This window comes from Prionailurus viverrinus, chromosome E2 (genome assembly GCF_022837055.1).
Source record: "Prionailurus viverrinus isolate Anna chromosome E2, UM_Priviv_1.0, whole genome shotgun sequence".
NCBI classification, from domain to species: domain Eukaryota; kingdom Metazoa; phylum Chordata; class Mammalia; order Carnivora; family Felidae; genus Prionailurus; species Prionailurus viverrinus.
Window position 1 is genome coordinate 31477592 of NC_062575.1, and position 19460 is coordinate 31497051.

General features: G+C 39.5%; 2 protein-coding genes across 7 annotated transcripts in view; one reads left to right on the forward strand and one right to left on the reverse strand.

The window, feature by feature from the left end:
* FTO (FTO alpha-ketoglutarate dependent dioxygenase) overlaps positions 1-11848 on the reverse strand; it is a 435167-nt gene extending 423319 nt beyond the window's left edge. Inside the window, exon 1 of one of the 3 annotated variants that reach the window (XM_047835973.1) lies at positions 11705-11845. In XM_047835973.1, the coding sequence (XP_047691929.1) occupies positions 11705-11749 (45 nt within the window). In that variant the 5' untranslated portion in view covers positions 11750-11845. Of the gene's footprint in view, positions 1-11704 lie in introns of all 3 variants that reach the window. The other 2 variants (XM_047835971.1, XM_047835972.1) reach the window with 2 other exon arrangements.
* A 106-nt stretch (positions 11849-11954) lies between these two features.
* Positions 11955-19460, forward strand: part of RPGRIP1L (RPGRIP1 like) — a 91564-nt gene continuing 84058 nt past the window's right edge. For 2 of the 4 annotated variants that reach the window (XM_047836369.1, XM_047836372.1), the window contains exons 1-3: positions 11955-12112; positions 15178-15269; positions 16867-17011. In XM_047836369.1, the coding sequence (XP_047692325.1) occupies positions 15185-15269; positions 16867-17011 (230 nt within the window). In that variant the 5' untranslated portion in view covers positions 11955-12112; positions 15178-15184. Of the gene's footprint in view, positions 12113-14639; positions 15063-15177; positions 15270-16866; positions 17012-19460 lie in introns of those variants that run through there. The other 2 variants (XM_047836371.1, XM_047836370.1) reach the window with 2 other exon arrangements.

Sequence of the window (19460 nt, forward strand, 5' to 3'; positions counted from 1 at the left end):
CCCAAATAGTGAAAACAATTTTGAAAAAGAAAAACAAAGACAGAGGCATCACAATTCCAGATTTCAAGTTATACTACAAAGCTGTAGTAATCAAAATAGTATGGCACTGGCACAAGAATAAACATATAGACCAATGGGACAGAACAGAAAGCACAGAAACAAACCCATGAGTATATGGGTCAACTAATCTTTGACAAAGGAGGAAAGAATATGTAATGGGAAAGTCTCTTCAACAAATGGCGTTGAGAAAACTGGATAGCTACATGCAGAGAAGTGAAATTGGACACCTTTCTTATACCATAAAAAAAGATTAACTCAAAATAGATTAAGGACCTAAATGTGAGACCTGAAACCATATAAATCCTAGAAGAGAGGATAGGCAGTAATTTTTCTGCCATCAGTCATAACAACGTTTTTCTCAATACGTCTCTTGAGGCAAGGGAAAAATTAACTATTGGGAGTTCATCAAACTTAACAGTTTCTGCACAGCAAAGGAAAAAATACACAAAATCAAAAGGCAACCTACCAAATGGGAGAAGGTATCTGCAAATGACATATCCAATAAAGGGTTAGTATCCAAAATATATAAAGAACTTATAAAACTCAATACCCAAAAAAAAACAAATAACCCAATTAAAAAATGGGCAGAAGACAAGTACAGACATTTCTCCAAAGAAGACATCCAGATGGCCAACAGACACAGGAAGAGCTGTTCAACATCACTCCTCATCAGGGAAATGTAAATCCAAACTACAATGAGATATCACCTCATACCTCTCAGAATGGCTACAATCAAAAACACAAGAAACAACAAGGTTGACAAGGATGTGGGAGAAAAAGAACCCTCTCGTACTGTTGATGGGAATGCAAATTGGTGCAGCTACTGTGCAAAGCAGTGTGGAGGTTCCTCGAAAAGTCAAATACAGAACTACCCTACGATCCAGCTACTGCACTGCTTGGTATTTACCAAAAAAATACAGAAACACTAATTCAAAGGAATGCATGCACCTTCATGTTTATTGCAGCATTATTGACAATAGCCAAATGATGGAAGCAGCCCAGGTGTCCATCAATCGATGAATGGATAAAGATGATGAGATATATATAATGAGAGTGAAATATTACTCAGCCATATAAAAGAATGAACTCTTGCCTTGTGCAATGACACAGTTGGAGCTAGAGCATATAATGCTAAGTGAAAATAAGTCAGGGAAGCACAAATAACATGATTTTACTTATATGTGGAATTTAAGAAACAAAACAAAGAAACAAAGGGAGAAAAAGACAAACCAAAAAACAGACTCATGACTATAGAGAACAAAGAGACGGTTACCAGAGGGGAGGTAGGTGGTGGATGGGTGAAACAGGTGAAGGGGATTAAGAGACACCATCCTAAACCTCATAAAGGCCATATATAAGGACCCACAGCTAATATCATCCTCAATGGGGAAAAACTGAGAGCTTTCCCACCAAGGTCAGGAACAAGACAGGGATGTCCTCTCTCACCACTGTTGTTCAACATAGTACTGGAAGTCCTAGTCTCAACAGTCAGACAACAAGAAGAGATAAAAGGCATCCAAATCGGCAAGGAAGGGCTCAAACTTTCACTCTTTCCAGATGACATGATGCTCTAGGTGGAAAACCCGAAAGATTTCACCAAAAAACTGCTAGAACTGATACATCAATTCAGCAAAGTCGCAGGATATAAAATCAATGCACAGAAATCGGTTGCATTCCTATACACCAATAATGAAGCAGCAGAAAGAGAAATCAAGGAATAGATCCCATTTACAATTGTACCAAAAACCATAAAATACCTAGGAATAAGCCTAACCAAAGAGGTGAAAGATCTACACACTGAAAACTACCGAAAGCTTGTGGAAAAAACTGAAGACACAAAAAAATGCAAAAACATTATATGCTCATGGATTGGAAGAACAAATATTGTTAAAATGTTGATGCTACCCAAAGCAATCTACACATTCAATGCAATCCCCATCAAAATAATACTAGCATTCTTCACAGAGCTAGAACAAACAATACTAAAATTTTTGTGGAACCAGAAAAGACCCAAATAGTCAAAGCAATGTCAAAAAAGAAACCCAAAGCTGGAGGCATCACAATTCTAGACTTCCAGCTGTATTACAAAGCTGTAATCATCAAGATAGTATGGTACAGGCACAAAAAACAGACACACCAATTAATGGAACAGAACAGAGAACCCAGAAATGGACCCACAAATGTATGGCCAACTAATCTTCAACAAAGCAGTAAAGACTATCCAATGGAAAAAAGAAAGTCTCTTCAGCAAATGGTGCTGGGAAAATTAAACAGCGACATGCAGAAGAATGAACCTGGACCACTTTCTTACACCATACACAAAAATAAACTCAAAATGGATAAAAGACCTAAATGTGAGACAGGAAAGCACCAAAATCCTAGAGGAGAAAACAGGCAACAACCTCTTTGACCTTGGCCACAAGTTATTAAACAGGTCTTCAGAGGCAAGGAAAACAAAAGCAAAAATGAACGACTGGTATCTCATCAAGGCAAAAAGCGAAGGAAACAATCAACAAACTTAAAAGGCAGCCTAGAGAATGGAAGAAGACATTTGCAAACAACATATCAGATGAAGGGTTAATATCCAAAATCTATAAAGAACTTCTCAAACTCAATACCCAAAAAACAAATAATCCAGTGAAGAAATGGGCAAAAGACATGAATAGACACTTTTCCAAAGACATCCAGATGGCTAACAGACACATGAAAAAATGCTCAACATCATTCATTATCAAATGAAAACCACAATGAGATACCACCTGACACCTGTCAGAATGGCTAAAATTAACAGCTCAGGAAAGAACAGATGTTGGCAAGGATGCAGAGAAAGGTGGAACGCTTAAGTATCATTGGTGGGAATGCAAACTGGTGCAGCCACTCTGGAAAACAGTATGGAGGTTCCTCAAAAAATTAAAAATAGAGCTACCCTATGACCCAGCAATTGCACTACTAAGTATTTATCCAAAGGACACAAAAATGCTGATTCAAAGGAGCACATGTACCCCAATATTTATAGCAGCACTATCAACATTAGCCAAATTATGGAAAGAACCCAAATGTCCACCAACTGATTAATGGGCAAAGATGTGGTATACAGACATAGATGTAGATATGGATATATAGATATATAGACATATAGATATACATATATATAAACAATGGAATATTACTTGGCAATCAAAAAGAATGCAATCTTGCCATTTGCAACAACATGGATGGAACCAGAAAGTATTATGCTAAGTGAAATACATCAGTCAGAGAAAGACAAATACCTTGTGATTTCACTCATGTGTAATTTAAAAAACAAAACAGATTGGGGCACCTGGTGGTTCAGTCGGTTGGGCATCCAACTTCGGCTCAGGTTATGATCTCACAGTTCGTGGGTTCGAGCCCCGTGTCGGGCTCTGTGCTGACAGCTCAGAGCCTGGAGCCTGCTTCGGATTCTGTGTCTCCCTCTCTCTCTCTGTCCCTCCCCCACTCATGCTCTGCCTCTCTCTCTCAAAAATAAATAAACATTAAAAAAAATTATTTAAACAAAATAGATGAAGATAGGGGAAGGGAAAGAAAAATAAGATAAAAACAGAGATAGAAGGGAACGCCTGGGTGGCTCAGTCAGTCAAGCATCTGACTTCGGCTTAGGTCACGATCTCACAGTTTGTGAGTTCAAGCTATGCTATGTGGTAACTAACTTGGATTTAAGTAAAATTTTAAAAAATAATAGTAAAGCAGTTAATTTAGCTATTATAGGGGGAAAAAAACAAAAAGAGTACACTTATCATGATGAGCACTGAGTAATGTATAAAACTGTTGAATCACTATTCTGTACACCTGAAATGAATACAACATTGCATTAACTGGAATATAAAAAAAAAAAACAGTTCTAATATTTCTGGACAACTTCAAAAGGAGTCTCAGGTGTCTTATAAGGATACATCCTTAGACAGATCTTAGGAAGGAATTCCATGACGCCAAGACCAGGTTAAATAGATCTTCCTGAGGAAGGAATTCCAAAACCTCCATAGCACAATAGATCCTCCTTGCTATCATGTCCTGCTCCCATGATAAAACACAGCACTCCACTGTTGGTACTTGTTTAATTATTACCTTTCATGGAAAAGTGGCCAGTTCCATGGGACCAAATCTGCCATATTTCCCCATGTGCCCCCAAAGTACCAAATCTGGTACTTAACTAGATTCCTCATCTGAACCACAGAACACAGAAAATGGTTTGAATGACTATTTTCTTAATTCCTCCAAAGGTGGTACACACTTTATACCATTTGAGATGCATAGGACAGAAGTTAGTGGAACCCCAGTTGAGAAAAATCTGTCCAATTAGCTGACCTAAGTTTTTACCGCATGACTATTCTGAATATAGGCTAAAATAGCTATGGGGATCAGACAGGTGGAAATGATGATGCCAATGACATGATGGTGGTAACAACAACATCTACTTTGAAAACATGCTAGAATGTTCCAGGTGCTTAACATATATCACACTTAATTCTCACCATGACCGTAACTATCACCACAATTTTATTGCTAATGGGCAAAGCGGGAGTGTAGCAAAATGGAAAATCCATTTCCCATCTAAAGGGGGAGCCAATATTCAGCTGTAGTTACTACAGTGCAGGCCAGGTGTTGCCAGATAGTCTAGCTTTCAGGAGAGCCAGACATCCAGATTTTTATCTCAACTTTGTATTAGAAAATGACTCAGAAACTTTCAAACACAGTTTGGGCCAAGTAAAACACATCTACAGGCAGGATGAATACGTGAGTTGTAAATGTGTGAACTCGAACGGCCCCTACCTTTCCGCAAAAACATACATGCCAAAAATGCATAATCTGAATCTCATTAGGAAATATCAAATAAGAATCCTGAGATAGTGTACAAAACAAATATCCTGTAGTCATCACAAATGTCAACAACGCCTTCCTCATCACAAATGTCAATGTCACGAAAGAAAAAGAAAAGCATAAGGAACCAAATTAAGGAGACCAGATTAAAGGAGGTTAAAAGAAACCAGATGCATGACAATGAAAAGTAGTGTGTGCTCCTGGATTGGAACCTGGGCCAAGAAAAAAAAATGCTAGAAAAGAAATTATTAGGACAATTCACAAAATTTGCATACGGGCTTGGGATTAAGTGGAGTATTTTATCAATATTAACTTTCCTGAACTTGACAATTCACTATGTTTCTATGTAAGAGAATGTCCTTGCTCTTAGTAAATAGATGCTGAAGTATTCAGAGGTAAAGAGGATTGAGGTTTTCCAACCTCCTCTGTAATGGTTCGTTAAAAAAAAATAGTAATAGTGATTCCTGTGTGTCTATATAGGGTGAGAGAAAGTGAAAAAGCAAATGTGGCAAGACGTTAACAACCCGTGAATCCGGACGACAGGCCTAGCAGAGCTCTTTTCTACTCTCGCAGCTCTTCTATAAATTTTAAATCGTTGTAAAATAAGAAATTATGTCATCTGAAAAAAAAAAAACAAAAAAAAAACCAGAAGCATGGGGGCAGCTCTGCATTAGCAGAGGGCTCTCTGGACAACCAAACTCATTTGAGGCCATACCTGCTGTGTCCCTGGCACAGTGACCAAACCTGATCACACTGGACCCTCACGGCACCCGCAAAGGCAGCCATTCTTTTCTTTCCTCTTTTTTTTTTTTTTTTAAATTTACATCCAAGTTAGTTAGCATATAGTGCAATAATGATTTCAGGGGTAGAATTAGCGATTCATCACTTACATATAACACCCAGTGCTCATCCCGACAAGCGTCCTCCTTAACGCCCCTTGCCCATTCAGCCCATCCCCCACCCGTACCCCCTCCAGCAGCCCTTAGTTTGTTCTCCGTATTTCAGTCTCTTATTGTTTGTCCCCCTTCCCTGTTTTTATATTATTTTTGCTTCCCTTCCTTTATGTTCATCTGCTCTCTATCTAAGTTCCACATTTGAGTGAAGTCATATGATATTTGTCCTTCTCTGACTAATTTCACTTAGCATAATACACTCTAGCTCCATCCGTGTTGTTGCAAATGGCAAGATTTCATTCTTTTTGATTGCTGAGTAATACTCCATTGTGTATATATATACCACATCTTCTTTATCCATTCATCCATCAGTGGACATTTGGGCTTTTCCATACTTTGGCTATTGTCGATAGTGCTGCTAGAAACATTGGGGAGCCTGTGTCCCTTCAAAATAGCACACCAGCATCCTCTGGATAAATACCTAGTAGTGCAATTGCTGGGTCATAGGGTAGTTCTATTTTTAATTTTTTGAGGAACCTCCATAGTATTTTCCAGAGTGGCTGCACCAGCTTGCACTGCAAAGATTAGCAGTGCGAAATCTTTCTCCGCGTCCTCGCCAACATTTGTTGTTGCCTGAGTTGTTAATTTTAGCCATTCTGACACGCGTGAGGTGGTATCTCCTTGTGGTTTGGATTTCTATTTCCCTGATGATGAGTGATGTTGTGCATTTTTTCATGTGTCTGTTAGCCATTTGGACAGAAGCAACCATTCTTGACTCCATTTTCTGTCAGAAGAAACTGAAGCACATGCCAACCCTCCCTCCCAACAGCAAGGAAATTTTAAAGGGCGTGGTTCCAACTCAGACTATCAAATACTAATCTGGACCATACCACTGTATGTCTTACGAGAAAAACGCATGAATATACCTTGCTGTTCTCTTACCCTTGAACATAGATTAAATAAATGTTATCATGAAATGCTAGATAACATTTGTCCAGCCTTTTTATTCACCCTCCAAACTTGGAAACTGCATAAAAGCCTGTATATAAGCAATCACAAGAAGAAAATACAATCTAAGCTATTTCAAAAAGAAAAACCAGAAGTAATTACCCATTATGGGGATGATAAAGTTTAATTTAAAAAGCAAACAAGAAATCTTTGTGACCTTGGGATAGGTAACGATTTCACCGATATGACACAAAAAGCATTAATCATAAAAAGCAATATCAATAAATTGGACCTTTATCAAAATTAAGTACTTTCGCTCCTCAAAAAACCATTAAGCAAACTAAAAGCCTGGAAAACAATGTTCACAATACATATCGCTGACAAAGAATTTATATCTAGAAAATATAAAGCGCTCCTAACACTTTATATTAAGAAGACAATCCAGCCAAAAAAAAAAAAAAAAATGAGCTGAAGATTAGAACAGACACTTCACAAAAACAAATATCTACATAGTCAATAAACACATGAGAAGCTCTGCATCATCAGACATTTGGGAAATGAAAATCAAAACCACAATGAGATGCCGCTGCACACTAAAATGGCTATAATCTAAACGACAGTAACAGGAGGTGACAAGTATGTGAAGAAATTGGAACCCTCAAGCATCGCTAGTGCAAACATAAAATGGTGTGTCCGTATTGGAAAACAATGTCTTAGCCCATTCAGGCTGCTGTAACAAAATACCACAGACTGGATGGCTTATGAACAGCAGAAATGGACCGTCCCAAAGGCTGGAAGTCCAAGATCTACGTACCAGCATGGTCAGGTTCTAGTGAGGACCTCCTTCTGGGTTGCAGACTCCAAATTTCTGGTTGTGTCCTAACACGGCAGAAGGGGTGAGGGGCTCTCTCAGGCCTCTTTTATAAGGGCATTAATCCCATTCTTAATCACCTCTGAAGGCCCTACCTCCTAATACCGTTACCTTGGGGATTAGGATCTCAACATAAAACTTGGGGAGGACTCCGAGATTCATACCAAAACAGTACAGCACTTTCTTAAAATGTTAAACATAGATTTACCATGGGACCAGCAATTCCACTCCTTAGGCAGCTATCCAAGAGCTTAAAGGAAAATCTATGTCCATATAAAAAAAGTAGTATATGTTCACAGCAGCATTTTTCATAATAGCCAAAATGTATAAATAACCCCAAATATCCATCAACTGGTGAACGGATTAAACAAAATGCAGTGTATTCATACACTTGAATATTATACTATTCGGTAACAAAAAGGAACAAAGTATGGATACGTGCTACAACACGGATGAACCGCTCAAAACATCATGTTGAGTGAAAGAAACCAAACACAAAAGGCCACCTATTGCCTGATTCCATTCACAGGAAATCTCCAGAAAAGGCAAATCTTGAGAATAAATGATTAGCGGTTGCCTAGGGATCGGGGCGGGGGGGGGGGGGGGGGGGAAGGGGGTGGAAATGGAGATTAACTACAAATGAATACACACCTTCTTTAGGGGATGATGAAAACGTTCTAAAATAAAATTATGTTGATTGTTGCACAACTCTGTAAATACACTACAAATCACTGAATTGTCTGTCCACTTAAAATAGGTGAGTTTTGCCAGTACAAAAATTGTACCTCAATAGCTTTTTAGAAAAGATACTCAACCTCATTAGTCATCACTGAATGCTAATTAAAGCCACGATGAGATACCACTACACATCCACTAGAATGGCTAAAATTTTAGAGACTGACAACACTAAGCATTGGGGAGGTCACAGAGCAACTAGAATTCTCGTACACGGCCGATGGAGATACAAAATGGTGTACTGGGTGTGTATAACATTCCCCAAAATGACGCGTCCAATCTTAACCCATGGTAGTTGTCACTGTGACCTGCTCTGGGAAAGGGGTCTTTGTAGATGTAATTAAATGGAGGATCTTGAGATTAAGATCATCTTGGATTTAGGGTAGGCCCTAAATATAATGACTGGTGTCTTTACTAGAGAAAGGAGGGGGGGAGATTTGACACACAGAAACACAGAGAAGGTGGCCAGGGGAACACAGAAGCCAAATAAAGTTAAGTTGCCCAAACCAAGAAATGCCAGTAATCACCAGAAGCCACAAGAGGCAAGGAAGGGTTCTCCCCTAGAGCCTCCAGAGGGACCATGACCTGTCAAAACCTTGCATCCAGACTTACCTTTAGAACTAAGAGAGAATAAATTTGTTTTAAGACACCAGGTTTGTGGTAACTTGTTCCAGCCACATTAGAAAACTAACACAAATGGCAGAATCACTTTGGCAGTTTCTTAGAAGGCTAAACAGAGAACTCAACATTTGGAATTCTGAGTGTTTACCCAATAGAAAGAAAGACAAAGATTTATACAGGAATAGTCACAGCAGCATTTTTTACATAACAGCCCCACACCAGAAACAATTCAAATGTTCTTCAGCAATAGGTGAATGAATAAACAATATGTGGTAAATCCACACAGTAGACTATCACTCAGCAATAAAAAGGAATGAACTATTGCTATACATGACAACATGAATAAGTCTCAAAAATCATTATGCTTAGTGAAAATAGACTCAAGAGTTCATACCGTATGTTTCCATTGGTATGAAATTCTAGAAAATATGGACTCATCTACAGCAAAAGAAAACATTATCAGTGGTTGCTTGGGAGCTAAGGTGGGGGAAGACACTGACTGCAAAGCAGCAAGAGGAAATTTCTAGAAGGGACTGAACTGTTCTCTATGTCAACGATGATGGTGGTTTTACAGGTGTATACACCTGTCAAACTCATCAAATTGTACATTATAAACGGGTGCAAATTATTGTACATAAATTACGCCTCAATAAAGTTGATTAGAAAATGAGAAAGTAGGTCATGAGTAACTGAACATTTCCTATTTAAGATTTAAAACTCAATTGCCTATACTTTGTTCTAACCAATGATACTGGCATAAGCAAATTTTAAATAAATATCAAAGAACTTCTTTAAAGAAAACAGAAAGACGACTTGCTCTATCAATTCAACATGTTTCACCAGCAGAAAATGGAAAAAAGCTTTGAGTCCGATAGACCTGGTTCTGAGCCCTAGTTCCACATAGCAACCAAGTGGCCTTGAGCAAGTCATGATTTCCTTAAGCCTTGGTTTCCACATCTGTAAAATGTGGAAGACATGAATAACTATCTCACAGGCAACGGTCACGGTTTCAGTAGAGTAAAAGCTTCTTTGTGCATGGATTCTATCTTAGCTAAAGTCATAATCCCAGTGTCTAGCAAATAAATAATAGGTGCTCAATAAATCTTAACAGAATAGATGGATAACACAAATGTAAAGCTAAAAGGTGAGAAAGACATCATACACAATGCCACTGGATGACATTTCTGTCTTCCTTTACACTGTTGCGGACTAATGCAAAAGAATCTTCCCTTCCCCTCCCTTTCCCCCTGTGGAACCCATCTTCAGTATTCTGTCCATATCACAGGCAGACCCTAGCATGGAAACTTCAGGTCCCCAGTGCAACCTGGTCATAACTCAGGTCATTATAGGGCAGATTTTATATTTTAAATCCATAGAAGTATTCCCTAAGACAAACTCACTTGTAGGATTCGAAATTCTACAAGAGCAAGAACTGTGTGTTATATTTATAATTGGTTCTCACTTCTAATATTTGCCTAATATAGAGTAGGCAACATAACAGCATGTGTAAAGGCCATGTAACCAGAGAGAGCAGAAAAGAGGGCCTTTTAAAAAGACCAACGTGGCCGATGGGCGAAGAGTGGGCAGAATGTCATGTGGGATGTCCAGGCCATCATAGGCCATGTGAAGTTCTGTCTCTCTGTTGAGAACAACAGGAAGTCATGGAAAACTTTTAAACAGGTGGTTGGCAGAGGAGGGAGGAAGGAAAGGGACATGATCAGATTTGCATTTTGAAAAGATCACACTCCATAGTGTGCAGAAGAGACTGGTTGTGTGGGAGAAAGGGGATGAGGGGACAAAGGAGTGTTAGTGTGTAGAGTGAGTGCAGGCCAATAAGGAGCCTGATGCAACAATCCATTAAAGACATAATGGTAGCTTGGTCCAAGGTGGCAGAGATTGAAAAAATGGACCGGTTTACCGACGTATTTAAACAAATCAACAGGACTTGATTTGGGGAATGGGAGAGAAAAACACTCAATTCTTCTGAACCTCAAGGCTTCGCCTGTAAAACAGGGCTGTTGATGCTCCATATGCATAATATCTATCTTGAAATCTGCTGCAGTGAGAATATGAAATATAAATTTTACGAACTTAACGCAGAAACTGACATGTAATAAATGCTTGTAATAAATGACAATAAATAAATGCATGTAACAAATGACAAAACAAAACGTCGCTATAGATGTTATTATTGCCATCCCATGGAACGGCAACTACCTGAGGCTGAACCCCAAAGGTAGAAAATAGGATTGTAGTTAGATTCATACCCGCTGTGCTGCAGACACAGAACAAAACAGGCAACCACTGAGACAACTGTTCCAAATAAATACATCTGACCGCACAGATATTTCATCTGAACCAATCTCGTCCTCATTACCGAAGAGAACGCACAACTGTTACGATCACAGTCATCTGAGAGTCCGGTAAACTGAGGCACAGGGTAGCTACAAAGCTGACCAAGGAATGAAGTGCAGAAGCAGGAAAAGGAAATGGGTGTCGTGATTCTCATTGGTGAGCTGATCCAACAGGATGCTAGGCCTGCATCCTGAGCAGCACGAATGTAATATACCCCAATGTCTCTGGTTCCCTTGCTGACAAGGCCTTGTCATCCCCTGGCTTAAGACCGTGCGTCCGTTCGCCAGGCAGCCAAGCCCTTCCGGTTCCCGGCCCCTAGCTATACGTGCACCAAAGATCCCAGACTCTGGAGAAGCCCACATACCTTAGCTTCGCGCTCTCGTTCCTCGGCGGTCGGGGTCCGCTTCATGCTGCCGCTACAGCCGCCTTCGCCACTGCTAGCCGCCTAGATTCCTCGCTCTGGACCCCGCCTCCTGCATGTAGTTCTCTCGGCGTCCTGCTTCCGCCCAGCTCCATGCTCCTTCAGAGCCTCGAGAACTACCCTTCCCAGGATGCAAGGCGGCGACGCCCGAGAGAGCCTCGGGGTTTGGGGCAGGAGAATTTCCCAGGGCCGACAGCTACGCAGCGAGAGGGCGGGCGAGGGCCGGAGGAAAACTACATTTCCCAGGAGGCAACGGAGCCTGCCATGTTTTTCCCGTGCTCCTCACGGCCAGCAGCCCAGCACGCCGTCGGCGCTATAGCAACGGTAGCTAGCTGCGGGGAGACAGTGGCGGTGAGTACTCTGGGGGAGGTGAGGGGGACGGAGGTGGCCCCACCCTCTACCTACAGCACGGGTGGGGGTCCTGGGATCCGCTCTACGGCCTAGAGAAGGCCCTAGAGTTCTGCTTGCGTGAAAAGCAGCCCAGCACGAGACACCACATCCTCAGGCCTGAATCACAGCCCGCCCATTATCCCCACGCCCAGCACCGGTTTGAAATTTTACAGCCCAGCCTTAAACCAGGCTGATGAGAGTTGATGCTGCCTGCCGTGCCTTTCCAAGTCCTCCTTCATATAGAAGGGCACATAATCACAATTCGCTCCTTAACCCTGGGTTAAGAGTTGGTTGGTAGCCCCTTTAGCCTCTTAAGTGGCCTATTGTTGGCTTAATGATTTATAATTACTTGTTTATGGTTTGATTACCCCATAGCCTGTTAACTACAGACAGGCGGGGATTTTGTTTACCATTTTAGTCTCAAAGCCAGGTTTTCATTTAAACATTCAGTAAATATTAATGTCGGTCTTGCATCAGTGTCTTGCATCAGTGCCTTGCATCAGGCCCTGTTCCCTACAGCTGTGAACAGGACTGATACCCGTCTCAAGATGCTTCTGCTTTACTTACTAGGTGACAAACTGGTAGTCAACTAGTAAACAAATAAGACGATTTTAGGTAGAGATGACTGCTACAACAGAAATACACAGTGATGAAACGGGAAGGAAAGTAACCATAGGATGATCAGGGAAGACATCTTTGAGGAAGTGGCATTTGAGCTGAGCCCCAGAGAATGAGGAGCCAGCTAATGCAAAGGCTTTGAGCAAGGCGAAGGGGACCCTGGATTTGAGGAACCTAATGTAGGAGTGTGATTGGGCATGGTGAGCGAGGAGGGATGACATGAGATGGTATGGAGAGGTGTTACAGCGTGGTGCAGGATTTCTCAGCCTCGGCGTCGTTAACTTGTGGGGCCAGGTAATTAATTCTTTGCTGTGGTTCCCGTGTACTGTAGGGTGTTTCACATCATCTCTGGCCTCTGGATGCCAGTAACACTGCCCTCCACCTTCCCAGCCATGACAAAAATGTGACCAGACGCCTACTTCTTAGGTGTGTGACCTTAGGCAAGCTCCCTAGGATGTGTCCAGGTTTTTTCATTTGTAAAGTAAGAACCATTTGTGTAACAACCTCACAGGGATATTGTGAGATAATTGATTAATTCCTAATCAGAGCACTCAGAAGAGTGTCCGGCACATTTTAGTAAGCATTCAGTAAGTAAACGTTAACTGTCATCATCGTCGTGATCATAAAAGCTACCATAACTCTGTCATGGCAACGTTACCGTTTTCACAAGTGTCCTATGTTTAAACTGTTGATGATTTGCTTCCTAAAATCGACCTTTTCTGTAGTAGTGTTTCCAGAAGTAGGAGATGATCTCTCAGGTCTATGTCTGTTAATTGTTTGTGTCACGACTGAATGCAGTGGTTCTCAGCCTTCGGTAAGTTACAGTAAAAGTTATGAGCCCTTTCCCTAAAAGATAGTGTGCATATACAAATATGCATACAAGATGTGAGAAACCATCTCTTGGGTCCCAGACCCTAAAGCTCCATGGATTCCCTTCATTCAGCAAGTATTTAGCAAATGCCTGCTATGTGCCAAGCTCTGTGCTAGCTTCTGAGAGTACAGGACAGAGGTGCACAGGACAAATTTGGTACTCTCTTGGACTTTACATTCTAGGCCCGCCGTTCTAGAGATTGAGAACCTCTGCCTTAGGGCATCTCACTGGTAGTTTGCATTTGGCTTTCGAGGTAATTTGAAATGAAAATACGAAATCTTTCTTTTTCCGCATACTAGACATTGCATGGACCGTTTACATCCACATACAAAACTGAGTTACTGTGGGGCATCTCTGTGAACAATAGAAACTGTAAAGATGCCAGAATTAACTGGACAGCTTGTATGTTGAGGTAGGAAGCCCTGGGACTAGGCCTCGTGGCGACAGAGACAGGACAGAACAAAAACTAAGTGGGCGAATTTATGAAGCATCTTTTTGCAAAACTTGGACCTACCCACTCATTTGCGCACCAAACTGGAAATTAATATTCAAGTAGTATTGACCTCCCAGGCAAATGTGCTCACTGCTATTATTTACCATCTCACCCTTAGAATAACTCTGTGAGATCGGTATTATTTTCTCCATTTTTTTTATTTATTTTTTTTTTTAATTTTTTTTTTCAACGTTTTTTATTTATTTTTGGGACAGAGCGAGACAGAGCATGAACAGGGGAGGGGCAGAGAGAGAGGGAGACACAGAATCGGAAACAGGCTCCCGGCTCTGAGCCATCAGCCCAGAGCCCGACGCGGGGCTCGAACTCACGGACCGCGAGATCGTGACTGGCTGAAGTCGGACGCTTAACCGACTGCGCCACCCAGGCGCCCCTCCATTTTTGAAGTTAAGGAACTGAGGCACCTGGCTGGCTCAGTTGTCGGTAGAGCATGTGACTCCTGATCTCCAGGTCATGAGTTTGAGCCCCATGCTGGGGGTAGAGTTTACTTGTATACATACATATATACTATGTAAGGGTGTGTGTGTGTGTGTGTGTGTAAAACAAAGTAAGATGACCTTTTAAGAAATACTGAGATTAAGGAACCGAAACTCAGATTAGGTGACTGCAACAGCTAGTAAATAATAGAACAACCATTTGAATCAAGTTTCTGACTGGTTTTTTTCAAGGTACCTGCTTGCTTTGAGGGGCACAAAAGGGAAAGGGGGATGGAGAGGAAAGTATTTCTTAAATTAGGGGGGAGTTTGTTTTTGTTTCAGACAGAGAAATAAGAAGAGAGAAGGAAGAATGATAATCTTACCTCATTTCCTAAGCAAACTATAGGAAATACACTGTTGAAAGGAACACTGTCTCCATGATTGAACGTAGTATTACTTTTAAAATGAAGCTTTCATCTTCTTCAAGCAGCACATGTGAGCATTAAGAAGTCCATTAAAGTCATAGTGCCTTATTCATTTTATTTGGTTCATTCCATTGCATGATGTTGTATGTTGAGAAGATTTTATTTGAATTTTCTTTTCTCCGCAGACAGGCCATGTCTGGTCCAACTGATGAGACGGCAGGAGACCTGCCTGTGAAAGATACAGGTCTAAACCTCTCTGGAATGGGAGGGTTACAAGGTACGGCCAGCTGTTATTTATTATTGTTATGAACTTTGATCAGTAACTTCTTTCCTGTTAATTTAAAGTATTTCTGATATCCTCACCAATGAAGCCGTTTAAGTAACTATATAGCTCTTGATTGGACTAAACAGGCACATGGAGAGTTTAGAACAACATATGGTATTTTACTGCGTGCATCAATTATCAACAGCTCATAGAAACTGTAAAATCCCCCTCTGTTCTGATAAAGAATTGTTATAAATCATCTTTTTAAAATTCCACACATCAGTAGGAACTACGCAGAGAGTATCAAGCCTCCAAACCGAATTGCCTGGTTTAAATCACATTCACCATTAAAATGTTTCTTTATGTTGAAATTTTATATGGCAGGAAATGCCATATTTAAAAATTTTTGCCTTTCAAGTAGAGTACCTCAAAATGGTTTGTTTATCCAAGCGATATTGACTTTGTTTTATCAAATTAATATACATTAAAGGTTTTCTTTATCCTTTTATCACTTAGTGGTTGCTATAGAGCTCAAGAAGCACTTTAAAATTGAAAAGGTAAAATAACTGCTTTGAGGAACAATTGAGAGTGTAGAGCTATGTTTTTGTGTATACAGCATGTCGTGCCAGTGCATTTGTCATTGAGATGGCTGGGATGTAAAATACCCTCCACTAAGGTGTCTTCATACACCTGTTCGTTAGAACAGTTCAAGTGGCCACCTTGAACTACCACAGAAAGGTGGTCAGTATGCTTTTTATTGAAAAAGATAAGTCCAAGTCTACAGATTCTATTGTTTAAAATGAAAAGTATGTATAAGCTTTGTTTTAGGTCTTTGGTAGAGTACCAAGTATTCAAATACCAATAAATTTTAATTGTGCAAAGCTATTTATTGGAATTTGCTACTTTAGGTTCAATTCTTGCCCTCAGGAACGCACCGTAGGGGCTTTAATCTTTGTCCATTTGTTCTTTGTTTCTTTTGGATGATTGATGAAAATTAGCCAGTGATATGGAAAATACCAAATTTAAGCATATATAAAAAAAAAAACATATACATGCTGAAAGATATAAAAGTTCTTTTAAAATATGTAAAATAGCTTATAAATTTGTAAAGGTTGGTTGATTTCATTGTGTGGACTTGCAAATTTTACAGTTTATGTTCTGTAACCCAAAACACATACATAGCTCCGAAATATATCCTGTGTTCACCAAATTATCGTTACAACTCTTTTGTAAAAAACAAACAAACAAAAAAAAAACCTTTCAGATACTTTGACTTTTGTTTTTTTCAACATTGAGCATATAAATTGAAAATCTTATTCTATCAGAATTCTCTTACAGTCTTAAAGAATGGTCATTTCAGTATCGTTTGAATGGATATTATTATTGCTGAAATCCTTAAGATTGCACATAAACTGTAATAGCAAAGATTTTTATTCTCCCCTCTGCTTGGTGACGTAAACAATGTTATAACATTTTCTACAACAATCTTAATTATATGTCAGAAAGGAACAAAGATGAATGCATCAGAGATTATATTAATATCAACTGTTACCATTTTTAGAGACTATGTTAAGTAATCCCACTGTTAATTACCTTGGCATTTTTACAGAAACTTCAACAACACGGACAATGAAGTCTCGCCAGGCAGTGTCACGTATCAGTCGTGAGGAACTGGAAGACAGATTTTTGCGTTTGCATGATGAGAACATTTTACTTAAACAGCATGCCCACAAGCAAGAGGATAAAATTAAAAGGTTATGATAAAAAGCTTTTAGCTTTTTTTCCTGACTCTGTAAAGTTTGGAGGATATGCTGTTTTATAAACTTAATTGAAAACTCCACCTGGAATCTTTTTTGGAACAAGGCAGGTTGTAAATAAATACAATTTTTAAAAATGGAAAATCTTACAAAATAGAATAATAAACCAAAAAGATTATGAGTGTTTATTATGTCTGAAGTTGCTATTTGAAAGCAAGAGCTAATAACTAAGAGTACAAGTGTATCATATCTATAAATAACTTCTGGTTTAATATTTATAGTTTAATAAGCAAATGGCCAAAGCATCTGTTTTTTAAATGTCTTGGTTTTAAAATGAAAGTTTGAAAAAGTAATTAGCTATTCTAACTTGTTAGGATACACGTTCCCTTAAGATTGGGGGTTTACTAATGAAAACCTCACTTCAATGTCTGGAACATATTTAACTTTGCTTGGATTAGTCTAGAACCTATATTTCAAAGAGTCCTTACTGTTTTTAAAGAAACATTGTCACTTGATTTGTGTGCAAGAAATTTTTGCAGGGGTAACTTCTTAAGAGTAGACTTTCTTTCTTTCTTTCTTGTTCACAAACACCATTACTATCTTTGGAATGTATGGCCTTAAAAACAAAGAAGTACATTCCCATTTGTAAGCTTGCACAGGCCTGTATTCATATTCATGTTCTAGGCTAAATGGAAAGGTGGGACAGCCATGGAAGAAAGATGATGGTATGGGGTGGGGGGGGTGGGGGGGAGGTCTTTCTGAGATTAGAATTTATCCTGCTAAGAATTTATCTGTACTCTGTGGGCTTTGTTTTAATGACTCACTGACCTGCTGGGTGGGGGGCTTTTGAGTTCATTTTTGAGTTCTGATAACATGGTTTTTCAAGACCTGTGATTCGCTCACCTGATTCCTTTTCTGACCAGTAACACACACATGTCCTATCAGAATGAGGAATGCAGTCTATGACCACAGAACCATTTTTTTTCCTTTGTAAGCCTAATTGGCCAGTTAAATAATTGAATTCACAACCTTGACCTCATTAGTAATCTGTCCTAGCCAGAAAATATAAAACAACCTAATAACGAGCCATGTAGTTTAATAGAAAAAGGACTCGGCTAGGAGTCAAGTTGTATACATGTGTTCTATTATTTCTCTGCCACTAGCCTATGGTATTAGGCTGAAGCCATTTAAGCTCTTGGGATTTTATTTTATATAGCCCTGGGAGTAGTGAACCAAGGACCACTATGACCCAAAGCTCTAAATCCTTTCTGAATTTTATGCCACTGACACTACCTACAAACATGTGTAAAACTGCTTTCATTTATTTTTTTAAGATTTTATTTTTGAGTAATCTCTACACCGAACATGGGGCTCGAACTTACAACCCCAAGATTAAGAGTCACATGCTTTACCGATTGAGCCAGCCAGGCGGTCCAGAACTGCTTTTAAATTTATCCTTAAGATGGAATTAGTATCACGTTGGTATAAATGTAGATTTGATAAGCCACCTTTTTAAATAAGTACTCAAACTTTACCAGATCACTTATGATTTTTTAATGTTACAAAATAATCACCTGAAACAAATGAAAATTATTGCTATTCCTGTACGAACATGCGATCTTAGGTTTCTTGACAAAAAGTTTATTTGTACATCCCTGAAGGAATTTAAAGCCACTCTATTGATGTGCTTTGCTTTCCTTCAAAATTTGGGTCATTTGTTACTCTCCACATGTTGACTGACTTTTTATATTAAACCTGTGTCCTTTGGATGTAATCTCTATCTCTGTGAAGGTCTCTTGGTAACAAAAGATTCAGATATTTAGCTCGACATCTCAGTTGGATGGCTACCATATTTCTGTGGCTAAGCCACTGGGCGGGGCTAAGGATGCTAAACTCATTAAAGGGATAGATAGAGTGTGTGGCTCTGTCGGGCTTATGATACCTGCCCCAATTTCCCAATGATATATCATTCTCTGGATTAGGTGGAAAAGGAACTAATCCATTGATTATTTTACTAGAGTGTTTGTGGTACTCTTGGATCTTGGTTTTTATTATCCTATATCCCTTATAAAGCATGTTTAATGGATTTGCCTCAAGGGAAAGAGAAAACAATCTTAACTGATTATGTTATGCATAGCTCTCCCTGATGCCACATGCTGTAGGCCGGGTAGCCAGAAGTGTAGATAGACCTGTATTACTACCGCTCTTACAGAGGACTCTGCTCAGGGCAAAAAAAGGTTGTTCTATGACATCCCAAAGCTATTAAGGATTTTTTTATTTCACTTTTGTTCTCTTAAGTAAAAGCTTCTGTCCATAACCATGGTAAAATAAAGCAAACCCCATTTAAAGAAAAATGAAGTGAGTTTTTATTTTCAATCTCCGTCTGGCTCTTTATAAAAATAGATTCACTATAAACCAGAATCAGCTATTGAAGATGTGCGACCAA